The 16,339-nt window shown below is 44.7% G+C and overlaps 1 protein-coding gene across 11 annotated transcripts in view; it reads left to right on the forward strand.

Annotated features, from left to right (window-relative positions):
• Nucleotides 1-16,339, forward strand: part of COL13A1 (collagen type XIII alpha 1 chain) — a 184,874-nt gene that overhangs the window by 78,081 nt on the left and 90,454 nt on the right. For all 11 annotated transcript variants that reach the window (XM_053304228.1, XM_053304224.1, XM_053304226.1 and 8 more), the window contains 3 exons: nucleotides 579-641; nucleotides 3,843-3,869; nucleotides 16,120-16,164. In XM_053304228.1, coding sequence (XP_053160203.1) covers nucleotides 579-641; nucleotides 3,843-3,869; nucleotides 16,120-16,164 — 135 coding nt within the window. The remainder of the gene's footprint in view (nucleotides 1-578; nucleotides 642-3,842; nucleotides 3,870-16,119; nucleotides 16,165-16,339) is intronic.

Genomic DNA, 16,339 nt, shown 5'->3' on the forward strand with positions numbered 1-16,339 from the left:
CACGTTCATATAAAGAGGGAGAGAAAGACTCAATGCCTAATGAGGCAACATTTCAAAAAACAAGCAAGCGAACAAAAATATTTTGAAAGAATATTTCGTAGGCCTCCAAAATATTTTGGCAAAGATGACAAGAAGGCATTAATTGGCAACAAGGCAGTAATTTTTGAAAGACTGGACAAGATCAATAGGGGGAAAAACAATGAACAATGGATAAGATTCAGACTAAGTTAGTCATGTCTCAAAGTCCCATTGAAAAGAATGGGACAAGACAGTCATTACTAATGTAGTCTGGAACCTGCCCAGTATTTGATTGGTTGTTTTGAAATTGAAGAATCACTAACTATGTGGGTTAATACAGATATCACTTGGCTCCTGTGAATGGCAAAGTTGGTCTCTTTCTAACCTTTGCAGTTTTTTTCCTCTGCCCCACCCCCACCCCTAGGCAATACTGCAACTGTGTCATGAGATTTCTGCCCTTCACATCTAGAATAACATTGCTGCTTATACTGTACAGAAGGCTTTAAAAATACTCCTCTCTGCATTTGCTTCTTCCTCCATTTCATGGATCTTTTTCTCAGGGTGAGGTGGGTGAAGCTGGCTTACCAGGTGCCCCTGGCCTTCCTGGTCCTCCTGGCCCAAAGGTAACTTCTGCATGGCACTAACAATCTGCCATATTTTACCTCAGCATGTTACACTTATGTACAGGGTGTTTAAGGATAAGTAAAAGAGGTTTCTTTTAACTGACAATAGGATGGCTAGATGCAAAAAAGGAGTGTGCTCCTCCTGTACCTTGCATCGTTCAGAAAAGGGAATTTTGGCACCTGCAGCTTGTCATTTAGGGCTGAGAAAAGCTGCACCTGCTGAAATTGCCTCTTATCTATTTTGGGTACATAAATCCTCCCTCCTTTTGCATCAAATTACGCTTTATGATCAAATATCTTGCTTTTAACTGCTGAGTTGCATCATATACCACTTAACTATGACTATTATGATCACCTGAGGGCTGTCTCAAATGCCATATTTGCAGCCTGTATTAAATAATGTGGGTGGCACTGCAGTATGAAATGTGATCAAACGGCACACCTTTTCTTTGTGCACAACTGCAGTAGCACATCTAGCAACCACTCTTAAGGCAAATCAAGATGTTAGGCTTGAGATGGGCTACTGTCAAAACTGGCAGGGCATCCTGAGTTCCACCTGCTCTTCCCATATTGTCTAGGGTGGCATATTTATCCATCTTATGACAATATTGTACTGTGCATTTGCCTACCTGCTGCTCCATATAGTGACTGGTAGAGACAAGGAAATGAACCATGTTATGATGTCATAATTCAAGTAACTTGCTTAAATGTTATGGGAGTAAGAAAGAGAACCTGACTCATTAGCCATCCCTCTCAAGTCTAATGTCTATTCCTGTCCTTAATGCAGCAGTAATATACATGGGAAGCAGTATATAAACAGATGAATTAACCACTTTCTATCATTTCTGATTTGTTTTGGGAAACTTTCAGAAATTGAGGATTTAATTTTGCGGGGTTGTTTTCCCCCCTAAAGTATGGTTAACACTGCACAACTAAAACCAGTTTATCAGTGTTCCTTTCCTCAAGGGACCGTTGAAATGGAGTGCTAAGGAGTGCTAAAGATTCCTGACAAATAATTTTCAGTTCCCCACTCATCATACAATTCCCAGAATTTTTAGGAAAAGCCATTACAGTAAAATGGATTATATATATATATATATATATATATATATATATATATATATATATATATATATATGTGTGTGTGTGTGTGTGTGTGTGTGTGTGTGTGTGTGTGGGTGTGCACTGCAGATATTCTACTGCCCTTTGAGAATTAGGCATGTCCTCCCTAATATTCAACCAACTTTTTTGTTTTTATCCTTTGTTTTCCTCTTGTTGGACATGGTCCAACAAAGTGCTCTCTTTCCTTCTCCTCATAATAATTTTAATGTCTGGAATTCTTCTGAACTTCTCAAATAATTTTCCATATATAATTTGCCATGTCTTCTTTATCCAATACCACTTCTTTGAAAAAGATGTGCCCATGCATACACACGCCAGCGCTCACATGAAAGCTGTGTCTTTCAGTTCTTAATGTTCTGTTTTTCAAGGAGATGATCACTCTCATAAGAACTCCTTCTTGAAAAAATTATAGTAGCAGAAGATGAGGACTTATCCTTGCACTGATTTCCAGTTTGTGCAGAACTTAAAATTCCAACACTTCTCAGTTTTTTAAGTCTGTTATTACAAAGTAAATTATTTATTTATTTAAAATCTTTATACCCCGCCCCTCCAGTGCACTACTGCTCGGGGCGGCTCACAACAATAAGATAGATACAAGGTACAATAAAAGTAATAAAATTAACTAAATTAAACAAAAAGTTGTGAGATTAAAAACCACAATCATTATTAGGTTCAAATTAAAGGTTATTTTAAAAACTAAATACTGAAAATTATAAAAAGCTAAAGAACCTACCAGATATAACAAAAAAAAAAGGAGCATTAAAAAGCCTCCTTAAAAAGGTGTGTTTTAAGAAGATTTTTAAAAACACTGAGGGAGGGAGCATGGCAAAGCTCTTCAGAGAGGGTGTTCTAAAGCCAAGGGGCCACAACCAAAAAGGCTCTGTCTCTAGTCCCCGCCAACCAGATCTCTGTTAGTGGCAGGGCCCTGGCAGATTCATATGGGTGAATGCGGTCCAACAGGTACCCTGGCCCCAAGCCATGTAGGGCTTTAAAGGTCAACACCAGCACCTTGAATCTAGCCCAGAAGTGGACCGGTAGCCAATGAAGCTGACACAGGATGGGTGTAATACTCATGAAGTGACTTGCACCCACAAGCATCCTTGTGGCAGCATTATTGTAGCATATATGGCTACAATTTTTTTTACGTTGACTTAGAGGTGCTAGGATAAAAAACACTGTCACCTGTGGCGTGTGTATTCAACCCCCCCCCCCGCCAATCCTATGATTTTAATTCATAATTTCTAGAGAGATACAAGTCTGTCTGGAAGCATCACACACGAATCTGGAATTTCTTTCCTTTAATTTTTGTGTAGAGACTCTCTGTCATTATTCAGTGGTGAGAGAAAAAGTCTCTGCAATTCCTCAGGAGTGCTTTCAACTGTGCTTACCTCATATGTTCCAGGGTTGTGTCCTGGCATTTAAAGCAGATGGCAGGCCTGAGCCCTGGCAGAGATTAAGCTCTGTGCTGTCATCTCTGGGCAAAAGGTTTTTTATGGCGTTTGGTAGTGCTTGCAAAACTGCTTTACCAAAGACAACAGAGTGACTGACAAAAGAAAAGAGTGACTGACAGCCTGACTAACAAAGCTTGTATATAAGCAGGCTCTACGGGAATGCACCAGGAACCCTCATGCAGCTCCCCGAGTCCTCCTGTGTGTGCTCGGTTGAGCCACAGGGCTGACACTTCCAAGCACTTCTTTCACTCTGAAATGCTCTGCAAGGTCATAAACATGTCTCTGAGCCTCAGCAGTGTGTTTCCAATCTGGCAGAGCGCTTCTGGAGTTGGAGCAGCCCTTGGAAGTGTCAGCCCTGTGATACAACAGAATACACATAATAGGAGGGCTAGGGGAGTTGTGCAAGGACTCCCAGTGGGTCCCTGCAGAGCCTTCTTACATGGGTGCTTCATTAGTCAGGATGTCAGCAAGTGTGTACACCACAGGCAAGGATGGTTCTACCATACCTTTTACAAAAACATGTCTACAACCTACATGTTTATCTAGAGCAAACCTCTTTCATTTATCCTTAGCTTGTCAACATTTCTACCTGTATTTCCTCTCTGTCTTTGCATTTTCTCTTGAACAGGGTGAAAAGGGGGAGACTAGCATGAAGGTAGGCAAGGAAATTACTTTTGTGTCAATTTGGCATGTGAAATATTATGACAACAAATAATGTATTGTTATAAGAACCTGGGACAAAGACAGACCTGAAGCTTATTGGATGACATATACATCTGTGTTGTGGTTGACCACAAGCAGACACTCCACGCATCGGCTCCACTAGGCACACACAGAGACATCCAGTGAAATCTATCTTTATGAGCTTGGTGGAAACTCTTACCAAAGGCATTTCTTTGACTACTCAAACTGGCTGATGATTTCTTACTTTTCTGAATCTTATGAGATGGTTTGGAGTTTCTTCACACTGTCTGGTTAGCTGACACATCAAATCCACTCAGTCAGTGGATCTTGATGTTGAGGTTTGGCATACTTCCTCCTCTCTCTTTCCTCCTCAGGGCCCTTTTGAGAGGTTTACATGTTTTCATGCCCATATGTTATCTATTTGATTAATAAGTACATTGAACCTATAAATTTTAAATACATTACAATGTTAAAAAAAGATATTACAATTTTGGCCAAAATACACTTAAAAAAAAAAGAAAAAAGCAGCAAACTGTCATTCTGTGCATTTTAAATGTCCTGATTATCACGTTACTTAGAGTAAATGTGAGCATGTATAAGCTAATGTAACAATGGTTATATGGATGTATATTTTCATTTCTTTGTACCATTCAGGGTGCTTAGATTCTATTGGTTTTCCTATACATGTATTGGGATAATAATGTACCCGTAATGGTTATCTTCTTCTCCTTTAGACATGCTTTTAAATATAGACTCTCCATTCTTAGTTTATTATTTAGTATCCATGAGCAACAGAAATATATTTATCAGTATTAGCAAGAATATAAAGCCTTTCCATTATATGCTGTGCAAAAGTCTTGTCCCTTCTAAACTGCTGCCCTAGGCAACTGCCTAGGTTGGCTTAGTAGCATGCATTTATTCCAAATACATTCCAAATCTGCATATTGAAACCTTAAGCTACTAATATCCAGCAACAAAAGGCTATAAAACAGTTTACTTTCTAAAGAACTCATATATTGATTTTATTGAGTGGCTATGCTGATGGATACCTTGCCAGTTCATCCTGTACTATGCCATGAATATGTTATATATTGAATGCACAAGGAGCAACACAATGAGACTCTTCCCATGACCTGGAGAGATCAGGCTAAGGGAGCCTAGCCCGATCTCTCCGGGTCATCTGCTGACACGGGAGCCACGCAGCTCCCGGCAGCAAACTACCAAAACTACCTCTCCCCTTAAACCAGGTTAGTGGAGCCAGTGCTCTGCTAAGCCCGTGCAGTTGATTGTGTGCTGCCACAGCGGGATGCACTCACGCGGGGCATCCTGGGACTTCTGGGGGCCAGGCAGCCCCCGATCCCTGCAGCCCCCACTGGCTCCATGATTAAGCCCGCTCTCCCCACAGAGCCCAGTAAGGTGCTTTGCGTGGGTCGTATAAAGCGCCTCAATGAGTCTGTTCCCATGGCCACAGATTCCTGGGTAGGATATGGTTAACTTAGGAACCTGTGCTTGTCTGGGGCAGTGGGAGTCCTCCTGACCCAGCAGTTCCAAACCTGGGTAGCCCAGATCCACTATCCAGGTTAAAAGTGAGTTAGGACTCAAAATGGAGCCTGTCCGGACTTTTGCTCTGGTCATCTGTGCAGCTGGCATGTTTCAAACTGTTCCCAGGCTGCCAGCGGCTACGTTAATCATAGAGTTGGGCAAAAAGTGGGGACAGGCAGAGAAAAGTTGTTGCTGTATTAAGGGCTGCTTCTCCACTGCTTGCACAATGCATTGTGGGCTACTGACAGACCCAGCCTGGACTTTATTTCCCTCCCGGAGCACACAGCAGCCTGATCATGTGGGCGTTGAGTAAGGAAACCCAACCAGGGGTTTGGGTAGTCTGGGAGGCACAGGATAGGAATGTGCTACCCCTCCAACCCACCCCCAACATGGTCATGAGAACAGGCTCAATTTGTGCTTGATATAAGCTCAATTTGGGGGTATGATTGCTCTGCCACAGTGTGCATGGAAAACAGTATAATATATTACTGTTGCTGTTACGTAGTAGTACTAATAGGAGTATAGGCAGGAGATTTCTGTTTCTACAGTTTCCTAATTTAAGAGGTACAAATTGGTTCAAAAATGTTGTTCCCATTTTCTGCCTCATCAGTGCTGACAGCTGAAAGGAGCTGTCCTCATATCCCATATCCCTCCCACCCACCCACTGCTTTGGAGCAGACTTTTGTCGATGTTTTTGTTTCAAAAACCCCAGGAAAATCTTGCTTGTTGAAAATCTCAAAAGTTTACTGAGGCAAAGTTGTTTTCTTTGTAGAAGGCTTGGAGGCGCTTCACACAATTACTGTGAAGTGCCTTGATGAGGTCTGTGGGGAGAGCGATCTTAGCCCGCTCTCCCAGCACATGACCATGCCCGGAGCCCTTGGAGGCCAGATTGGCCGCCCACACGACTACCGGCTTCATCATGGAGCCGGTGGGGGCTGCGGGGATCGGGGACTGCCCAGCCCCCAGAAGTCCCAGGGTGCCCCTCACAGGTGCGCAGGGCATTCTAGGGGGACCCCCGATCCCAAGAAGCTCCTGGTTGGCGGTGTACTCGTGTGTCGCCATACGCCGCAGCGGCACACGAGCAATAAAATGAGGTTCATGGAGCGCTCACTCCGTTAACCTAATGTAAGGGAAGGGTGAACTAGGCTGCTAGCCACCTGGGAACCACCAGGTTTGCCCACGAGCCTGGTGGTTTCCACAATTGGTAGAAAGTGGGCTAGGCTCCCTTAGTCCACTTTCTACCGATCATGAGAATAGCTTCTTGTTCTTCTTTATTTGGCGACTCTTGTCCTAATAATATTTTCCAATGGTTTATATGAGGCTAGTTAAGCCTCTCTCAATTCTGGAAATCCTGATTTTTTTATTTATTTATTTAAATGTAGGTTGTGGTTACACTGAAAGGTTTTGCCTCTATCATGAGGTTAAATGAGGTGATGGCCAAAGGCAGTAACTGTGGGACCCCATCACCATTGTCCAGTGGTGTATCGGGGGGAAACGGCGCCCAGGGCAAGCTCTGGCCCTGAAATGGTGCCCCCCGGCCCCCCCATACCTGTGAGGGCACGGCGGCGCCCCCCCGGTGGCAGATCGCCGGCGGTGGCGGCAATTCAGCAGTGGTGGGTCACCCACCAAGTGCGGCGGGTGTGCAGCGGCGATTTGGCGGCGGCGGCAGGCGGCGGTGGGTCGCCCACCGAGTGCGGCGGTGGCTGGTGGCGAGCTGTAGCACAGCCTGAGTGGCGGTGGCGGATCACCCGCCGAGGAGTGCAGGCAGAGCGACGCCGAGCCTGCCTTCTGGCCCGGCGTCGCTTCCCAACTGCGCAGGCATGCCTGCGCAGTTCACAGAATGAAATGCGCAGGTGTGCCTGTGCAGTTGGGAAGCGATACCGGGCCAGAAGGCAGGCTCGGCGTCGCTCTGCCTGCACTCCTCGGCGGGCGATCCGCCGCCGCTCGGGCCGCGCTACAGCCCATCGCTGCCAGCCGCCAGCCACTGCCGCACTCAGCGGGCGACCTGCCGCCGCCGCCTGCCACCGCCAAATTGCCACCGCACGCCCGCCGCCACATTCGGCAGGCGATCCAGGGGGGCAGGGGGAAGCCACTTTTTGGTGCCCCCCCACATGACCCGCCGGGGTGGCGCCCAGGGCACGTGCCCTGCCTGCCCCCTATTGTTACGCCCCTGCCATTGTCACCCCCACCTGCCTGCTGCTACCTTCTATTCCCACCCCTCCTCCTCTCTATTGTCACTGCTGCCCCTCTTCCTGGCTCTTTTGCTTAGCTGGCCTGGCATCCTCAGGCCTGCTGATGCAGCCCCTCTTCTCTTTCCCTTGTCTGCTTCCCCCTCCCAGAGAGTGCTTTACTGGATACATCCCCAGGCGCCACCCCTTTTTCTCTCTTATTCTTTAAATAAATCTGTGTAGTTCTTCAGTGCTAAAGAACTGTCTCAAGACCTCTTGCTTGGCTTCGTTCTCACCAAACTGGTTTTGCTTTGCTATTCGGGGACTGAACTGCCATTCTTCCCCTACATCCCTAGCTATACTAGGGATGTGCATAATGTTTCGGGTACAGAACGATCTGTACGCGAAACATCCAATTTTGGGTGATTCGGATCCGAACCGAATCACCCCCGAAGAACCCCAAAAAATTTCGGATCTGAAACGAATCACCCCTGTTTCGGATCTGAAATATTCGGATGTTTCGGAGCTCCATTTTGTGGCCTTCTTCCCCCCCCTCCATTTTGAGCAATGACGTCTATTTGAATTTCCCGCCTTTTTGCCTCCCATTGACTTCAATGCAAAAAGGTCAGATGTGACGTCTGCTCAAATTTTGGGTCCCAGGGGCAAAGTAGTGGTGTGGTGTGGTAGTGCCTAATGGGTGGAGGCTACCATCCCAATTGCAGAGGGATTGGGCAAAGGACTGATTTTTGGTGACTTTTTGAAGTTTTAGTGTCTTTGGGGCAGATTGGGGGCATAACATGGGATCTGGGCCAAAAGAGTGGGGTGTGGTGGTAGTGCCTAATGGGTGGAGGCTACCACCCCAATTTCAGAGTCATTGGGCAGAGGGCTGATTTTTGGTGAATTTCTGAAGTGTACGAGTTTTTAAGGTTTCCCCCATTAGGTATAATGGAGGGTGTATTGCTTCACGTCGGGGGGAAAGGGGTGGCCTAGAGTGGTGTGGGGTTGGTGGTAGTGCCGGGTAGGGGCAAAGAAGCTACCTGAATTTTTTCAAAGGATTTGGGCAGAGGGCTGATTTTTGGTGAATTGTTGAAGTTTACACGTCTTTAAGGTTTTTCCTCATAAGGTATAATGGAGCTTTCAGTAGCCCCAGAAATGCACTTGGGGGGTGCTGGGGTGGCCCAGAGCAAGTGGTGGTGTAGTGCACATAGGGTGCCAACCACCCCCATCGGTTGCTAAACCATGGGGTACAGGGTTCTGTTGTTTCTGAGGTATTCTGACTGAGTGTAGATTCTATGATAGCAAATGAGATTTTCAATGAGACACCATGAATCCACTCTAATTTGCTATCATAGAATCCACACTCAGAATACCTCAGAAACAATAGAACCCTGTACCCCATGGGTTAGCAAACCATGGGGGTGGTTGGCACCCTATGTGCACTACAACACCACTAGCTCTGGGCCACCCCAGCACCCCACAAGTGCACTTATGGGGCTGCGGAAAGCTCCATTATACCTTATGAGGAAAAACCTTAAAGACGCGTGAACTTCAACAATTCACCCAAAATCAGCCCTCTGCCCAAATCCTTTGAAAAAATTCAGGTAGCTTCCTTACCCCTACCCGGCACTACCACCAACCCCACACCGCTCTAGGCCACCCCTTTTCCCCCGACGTGAAGCGATACACCTTCCATTATACCTAATGGGGGGTAAACCTTAAAAACGTGTAAACTTCAGAAATTCACCAAAAATCAGCCCTCTGCCCAATCACTCTGCAATTGGGGTGGTAGCCTCCACCCATTGGGCACTACCACCCCACCCCACTCTTCTGCCCCAGATCCCACTTTCTGCCCCCAATCTGCCCCAAAGACACTAAAACTTCAAAAATTCACCAAAGATCAGCCCTCTGCCCAATCCCCCTGAAACTTGGGTGGTAGCCTCCACCCATTGGGCACTACCACCCCACCCCACTATTTTGGCCCCAGGACCCATTTTTTAATCCGAATAGATTCAGATTCAGATTTGGATTAATTCGGATCCGAATCGAATCGGGGTGATTCGGATTGGCAATATTCAGATACAAAACAGAATAGGGGTGTTTCAGTTCAGATACAAATCGAAACACCGAAAATTCGAATTGCACACCCCTAAGCTATACCTGCTGGTCCCTCTGTCAGCACCATTGCTGCTTCAGCAGCGGAGATGGCCTTGCTATCCCTTCTGTGTGTCACTCACTATCCCAATCACAGTGCAGGGGATAATGAGTGATAAGCAAGGAGGAGTGGCAGTAGCAGCTTTGGAGAGAGACCGGCAGGCAAAGTTGGATATAGTGGACAAGCAGAGTGTGCCCTGGGAGGGGGAGGAAGGTGAGAGAAAGAGAAAAGGGACTCCAGCAAGGTGGGGCAGGGCTGCAGGGGGTCAGGGCAGCACTTTGAACCTCACCTCATATCACAAAGGCATGGAGCCAACACTTTCTAATCTTCTGATGAAAAGACTTGCTTTACTGATGAGTAACATATTTTTTCTATTAATTCTGTGGTTTCTCGTGGGGCGGCGGGTTAGTTGCCATATAACCTTGGTAACTTGTGTTTTTTAACTTGTCAGTTATAAAACTTCATACTTAATCTCCTCTATTTGATATGCTTATCATGTGAAATAACTACATCATTCCCACACCACATTTTCATGCATCTGAGGGCCACTGTTCCCTCTAACGGGGATTCCCAGATGTTGTTCACTACAACTCCCAGCATCCCTAGCTGCAATGGCCTTTGGCTGGGGATTATGGGAGTTGTAGTCAACAACATCTGGGAATTCTTGTTAGAGGGAACACTGCTGAGGGCTATCAAAATCTGGGTGGTTTACAATTTAATTGTAAACTGCCCAGAGACGCAGGCTTTGTGGGGTATAGAAATATTTTAAATAAAAATAAATAAATAAATTTCACAATGCCTGGACGGATTTGAACCAAATTTGGTACAATTGTAGTGATACATAGGGACACCTCAATGGCGTAGTTTGTGATGATGTCATCCACCCTGATTCAAGATGGCAAACACATGAATATTTGAGGTGCGAGTCGGCTAACTTGTGAACCGCCTAACCAATTCGAACCAAATTGGGTACAGTTGTAGGGACACATAAGGATACCTCAACAGCAAAGTTTATGATGATGTCATCCACCCCAATTCAAGATGGTGGATGTTTGAATGTTTGAGGTGGAAGTGGGCTAACTTGTGAAGATGGTAATTATTAATAAAGATTATAGGGGAAGGAAATAGGCAGATTAATAGGAGTGTGCATGGACGAGTCAACACTGCACTGGTCTGCGACAAATTGGGCCAGTTCGATGGTTTAATTATGAACTGAACCACTCTCCAGGAAAGGCAGTTTGGTCTGTGATCAAACTGGGTTGAACCTGGTTCATCACAGACTGGTTCAGTCCAGTTCGAGAGGCTATGCTTGTGAAAGGGAATCTGGTGAGGATTCCCCTTTACAAGCAAAAGGGAATCCTGCCTTTAAAAGGCTTCTAAGGGCAACCAGTGGGGTGTCGGCAAGAGGGCACCTTTAAAAGTAGGTGCTTACTGAATCTGGCAGTGGTGGATGCCACTTCTCAAAACCATGGTACTCCCCCCAGCAGCCTGGCGGTGCGATTCCAGCCTCTGCGGATACGCAAAGGCCATTTACGTGGTCATGCAAATGGCCTCTTTGCATGCATGGAGGTCATGCATATGGCCTCTGCACATGTGTGGAGGTCACATACCAGATTCCGGATTTACTGGATTTTACAAGCATGGCCCCTCGGATAATTGAACCAATTTGAGCTGGTTGGATCAAATCGACCAGAGCAGCCAGTTGGTTCGACTGAACCGGTTTGCAGACAGGCAGTCCAGTTGGAATTCAGTCCAAATTCTAATCAAATTGCAAAGAATGTTCTGTGCATACCCCTACAGATTAGTTCTTACCAGAACTTATTGTCTTAAATGGAAGGGAGAATGTGGAGTGTGTAAACTGATTGTTTTGCATCACTTAGACAGATAGATATTTACTTTCCATGTTTAATAAAATGAATTGGAGACTACAAGTGCAGATGATCAGTAAGGAAATGGAATTTAGTTGGCCAGAAAATTATTTTCCTCTCATTAGGAATATTCTCTTTCTTTGAATTGTATAGATTTCATCAGTTCATGCTTTTTACAGGCCAGAAACTTTCACATATACATCCTATACGAAATCCTCATTTGAGTTAATTCACAGGTGCTTAATCAATGGCAGGTCATGAGGTGGGGCTAAAGGTACTATTAGACTGTCTCCGCTGAGTGATTTGTGCAGCTGAAAAACATCATGTAGAAGTTCTCAGAGGTGAATTCGGAGATGATTAATTAAGTGTTTCACACCCTGCCTGTGAAGACAGCAAGCTCATTAAACTCTGGAGATATATAGCTTCTTAATCTAGGATTTCTGATCAGCTAGGGATCAAAAGGAAGCATCACATTTCATGGTTAAGAAAAATCAAGCTCTGTAAAACTTGCAGTCTAAAGAGGAGGAGACTCTCCTGGTGGGCAAAATTGAAAAGCATTTGTTGCCATGCCTGAGTTTTGAACTAAGGTCTTGACCTGCCCTCTGGTGGATTATTGGAAGACATCTGGTTCACAAGACATGTCAATATTTCACATTAGGGCTAAGCTGAAACTATTTTTCTACTTTCATATTTGCTTTCATGAGTGTCAAAAAGTGCCCAGTTTTTGTTGATTTCTGACACTCATTGCAAACAAACTGGCTTTGTTTCTATGTTGTTTGGTGCCCTTTTGTTCCTTTGTCTGCCCATTCTTCTTGGTATGGTTTTTTCATGTTCTTTGCCCTCACTCCCCTTAGTCTTTTTTGTCCTCATTGCCATATATTCTGGTTTTGTTGATAACATCACAACAGTGGTTAGAATATAGGATCAGGACCGGAAAGACCTGAGTTCAAATCTCACATTTAGCCATGAAACTCACTGAGTGACTCTTGGCCAGTCACTTTTCTCTCAACCCTACCTGCCTCATAGGGTTGTTGGGATAAACATAACCATGTAACCTGCTCTTGGGCCACAGCAAAAAAAATTAAATAGCAGTGAGGGCAAAGAAGGTGAATGAAGCTCAGGACAGTCAAGGAAAAGATGAAGAAAAATGATACTGAGAAAAATAGTATCAGTAAATAAGTAACTAGTAACAGTGTGCCAGCATTATACTGAACAGCAATGAAACAACATGAATGTTTAGCAATGGTTTTTTGTGGGGCCAGGGGGAGTAGTTAATATGCCTGTGTCAAAGATGCCAATTTCAAAGCAAATATATGAAGCAGTAATTGAGGGAGGACAATCAGAATTGGAACCATGGTACATGGGGAAGGGATTTCCCATGCTTTCCTGCCACATTGTGGTCTTGGTGAGAATCCCTCCCCACAAAGCCTCTATTAGTCCCAAGGAGGGAAACTTCCAGTAGTGCCATCAGAAACTTCCCTTCAATGACTAGTAGCAGTTTGTGAGGAGGGTGATGTAGGGATGTGCACAAATCAATTTTTTTAAATTCAGTTTGTGTCCAAATCACCCCTGATTTGTTTTGTATGCCAATCTAACCCCTCAAAATCACCCCAGATTTGATTTGTATTGGCTTTGATTTGATTCATATTCTGACCGCTTTGGACCACTTAAAAAGGTCCTAGGGGCACCAAATTTGGGTGGCGGGTAGGTCCCCATGCGTGCCACCTACCACCCAAAGTTCAAGGCAGTGGGACACTTGGTTGAAATTTAATGAATTTTTTTAGTTTTTACTGATTTGAACATTTCTGCCATAGGAAAAAATGGGGATTTGAAATTGCCATATCCTAACCCTAAAACGGATCCCCAGCTTTCATTTAAAATTTTTTTAAAAACCCAACTACTACTAAGCTACCCTAACCTTAACCCTAACCCTAACCCTTGTAGCACTTAGCAATAGCAATAGCACTTACATTTATATACCGCTTTATAGCCGAAGCTCTCTAAGCGGTTTACAATGATTTAGCATATTGCCCCCAACATTCTGGGTACTCATTTTACCGACCTCGGAAGGATGGAAGGCTGAGTCAACCTTGAGCCCCTGGTCAGGATCGAACTTGTAACCTTCTGGTTACAGGGCTGCAGTTGTAGAAGTGGAGTTATGGAGCAAAATGTGCAGTCATTATTTTTCAAGTGTTTGGATTCTTGGGTGTATAATAACCTTTCCTCATAATGAATCCCTATGAGGAGTCATTGCACACCTTCATTTCTTCTGTTCATTTTGACTGTCACTGGACAGTGCCAACTGTCAACTGCTATGTGCCAACTACACCTCCCCACACACACACCTGCAAGGCAGGGTGGTATTCATTTTAATTTTTAGGAATATTGACAAGTTTAGATTCTTTGGTGTCTAATAACCTTTCCTCATAATGAATCCCTATGAGGATTCATTATACGCCTTCATTTCTTCTGTTCATTTTAACTATGATTAGACAGTGCCAACTGTCAACTGCCATGTGTGAACTACACCCTCCTCTCCCCGCCCCCAACTGGGGTACTCAGTTTATTTTTTTAGGTATTTTTGAAGTGTTTAGATTCTTTGATGTCTTCATTATACACCTTCATTTCTTCTGTTCATTTTGACCCCACTGCTTTGCAAGTGGGGGTGGGGAATTAGTGGCATCCCATGTTCCAAACTGCCCCACAACCCACAAGCCACTGGGTACTCAGTTTATATTTTAGGAATTGTTAAGGTGTTTAGACTCTTTGGTGTGTAATGAATCCTCATAGGGATTCATTATGAGGAAAGGTTATTCAACACCAAAGCGCCTAAACACTTGAAAAAAATCCTAGAAGATAAACTGAGTAGTACCCCACTGCCTTGCAGGTGGGAGTGGGGTGTAGTTGGCACATGGCAGTTGTGCCAGTCAAAATGAATAGAAGAAATGAAGGTGTGTAATGAATCCACATAGGGATTCATTGAGGGAAAGTTATTATACAACAAAGAATCCAAACACTTGAAAAATAGTGATCACACATTTTGCTCCATTTCTACAAGGGCTAGAGCCTAGTTGTTTTTTTTAAAAAAATGAAAGCTGGGGATATGTTTTAGAGTTAGGATATGGCAATTTCAAATCCCCATTGTTTCCTATGGCGGAAATGTTCAAAATCAGTAAAAGCTAAAAAAAATCATTAAAATTCAACTAAGTGTCCCACTCCCTTGAACTTTGGGTGGTAGGTGGCTAGAGCTTAGCTTTTTTTTTTTTAAAATGAAAGCTGGGAATCTGGGGAAATTATTAGGAGGGATCCAACTCTCGAATCGATTCAAATCTAATCAGGCGTGATTCAATTTGTACCCAAATCTAGCCAATGGATCACAGGGTTGATTTGTTTTGTCTCCAAATCACTCGAATCAGCTAGATTTGGGTACAAATCGATTTGTACCGGAATCAGTTTGCACATCCCTAGGGTGATGTTTGTTGAGGCCATGACATCAGGGAAAAGGTTAAATATCCCTTGTATGCTGCAGTCCCAAATGTAGTAGGGCCCCCTTGATTGTTTTTTAATTAAAACAATTAAAACAAAAAGAAAGCCCAAATGACACATTTAGCATCACACATGGTTTCACTGAATGGCCTCTGAAAGGACATTGGTTGATCCCCCACCCTCTTCACTGATAATTAGCCTAATATCTTTGCATTACTTCATAGTGCCACAGTCCTTGCAAGTGAACTGTATATGTTTGCTGGCCCAGCCAGTTTCTAGCCTGATTCTGACATTCAGGAGGCAGATTCCCCATGCAACAGATGGAGAAAATAATATTGTCCTCATATTGGATTATGTTGACAATGGAAACTCATATTGTCCTCACAGTGGTGAACCTAGGTAGATTGGGTTCCTGGACCACCCCCACAGTGACCTGCTGCAATGAGCCCCCTGCTGCCACAACCCCCCCTCCCCACGAGCCCCTTCTGCCACCCTGAGGCCGAACCAACTGCATGAGCACCTCACAGTTCTCAAGGCCAGGCCCAGCGGCCGCTCCTGCTCCACCTGCCATCATGCCATGGGGGGGACCTGCCTGCTTGACTCACACACACCCCTCCAGCCGCACACATGGTGGCTAGAATTACTGGCAAGATCGGCAGTTCGGCCTCGTGGCGGTAGTGGCAAGAGCTCGCGGGGGGTCTCATGGTGGAGGGGCCCCCGGACCTTTGGATCCCCCCCTTGGAGGCCATGGACCGGGGCCCCAAGGTCCAGGGGTAAGAACACCTCATGATGGCAAGCAAGGTTTAGTGTCTCGGGTGTAAGAAATTTCCCTCTTTTAAAAAAGCTCAAGGAGGACTATTTCTGTATTCTAGCATTGGAGCTTCTTATGGAATATTTTATTTTCTACTGTTGTAGTAGTCACCAACCACAATCAAAAGGGATATTTATATTCTCCCCCCCCCCCGCTTTTTTCTTCTTCATCTTTATTTTGTTTTCCTCTTCCAGGGGGAGAGGGGCATGCCAGGGCTACCAGGAAAACAAGGAGTTCAGGTATTCTGCAAGGAATGGAATCTGATTTATCCAGCTATCCTACCCATACCTCTCAACTGTCCCTCTTGAGTTTCAGAGATTACACCAATTTGGTGTTTCTAACATTTCCTTTCACATTCTTTACATTTATTTCCTGCTTTGAATATATAAAATCATAGACATTGATTTAGCAAAG

The sequence above is a fragment of the Hemicordylus capensis genome, chromosome 3 (assembly GCF_027244095.1).
Source record: "Hemicordylus capensis ecotype Gifberg chromosome 3, rHemCap1.1.pri, whole genome shotgun sequence".
Lineage (NCBI taxonomy): Eukaryota > Metazoa > Chordata > Lepidosauria > Squamata > Cordylidae > Hemicordylus > Hemicordylus capensis.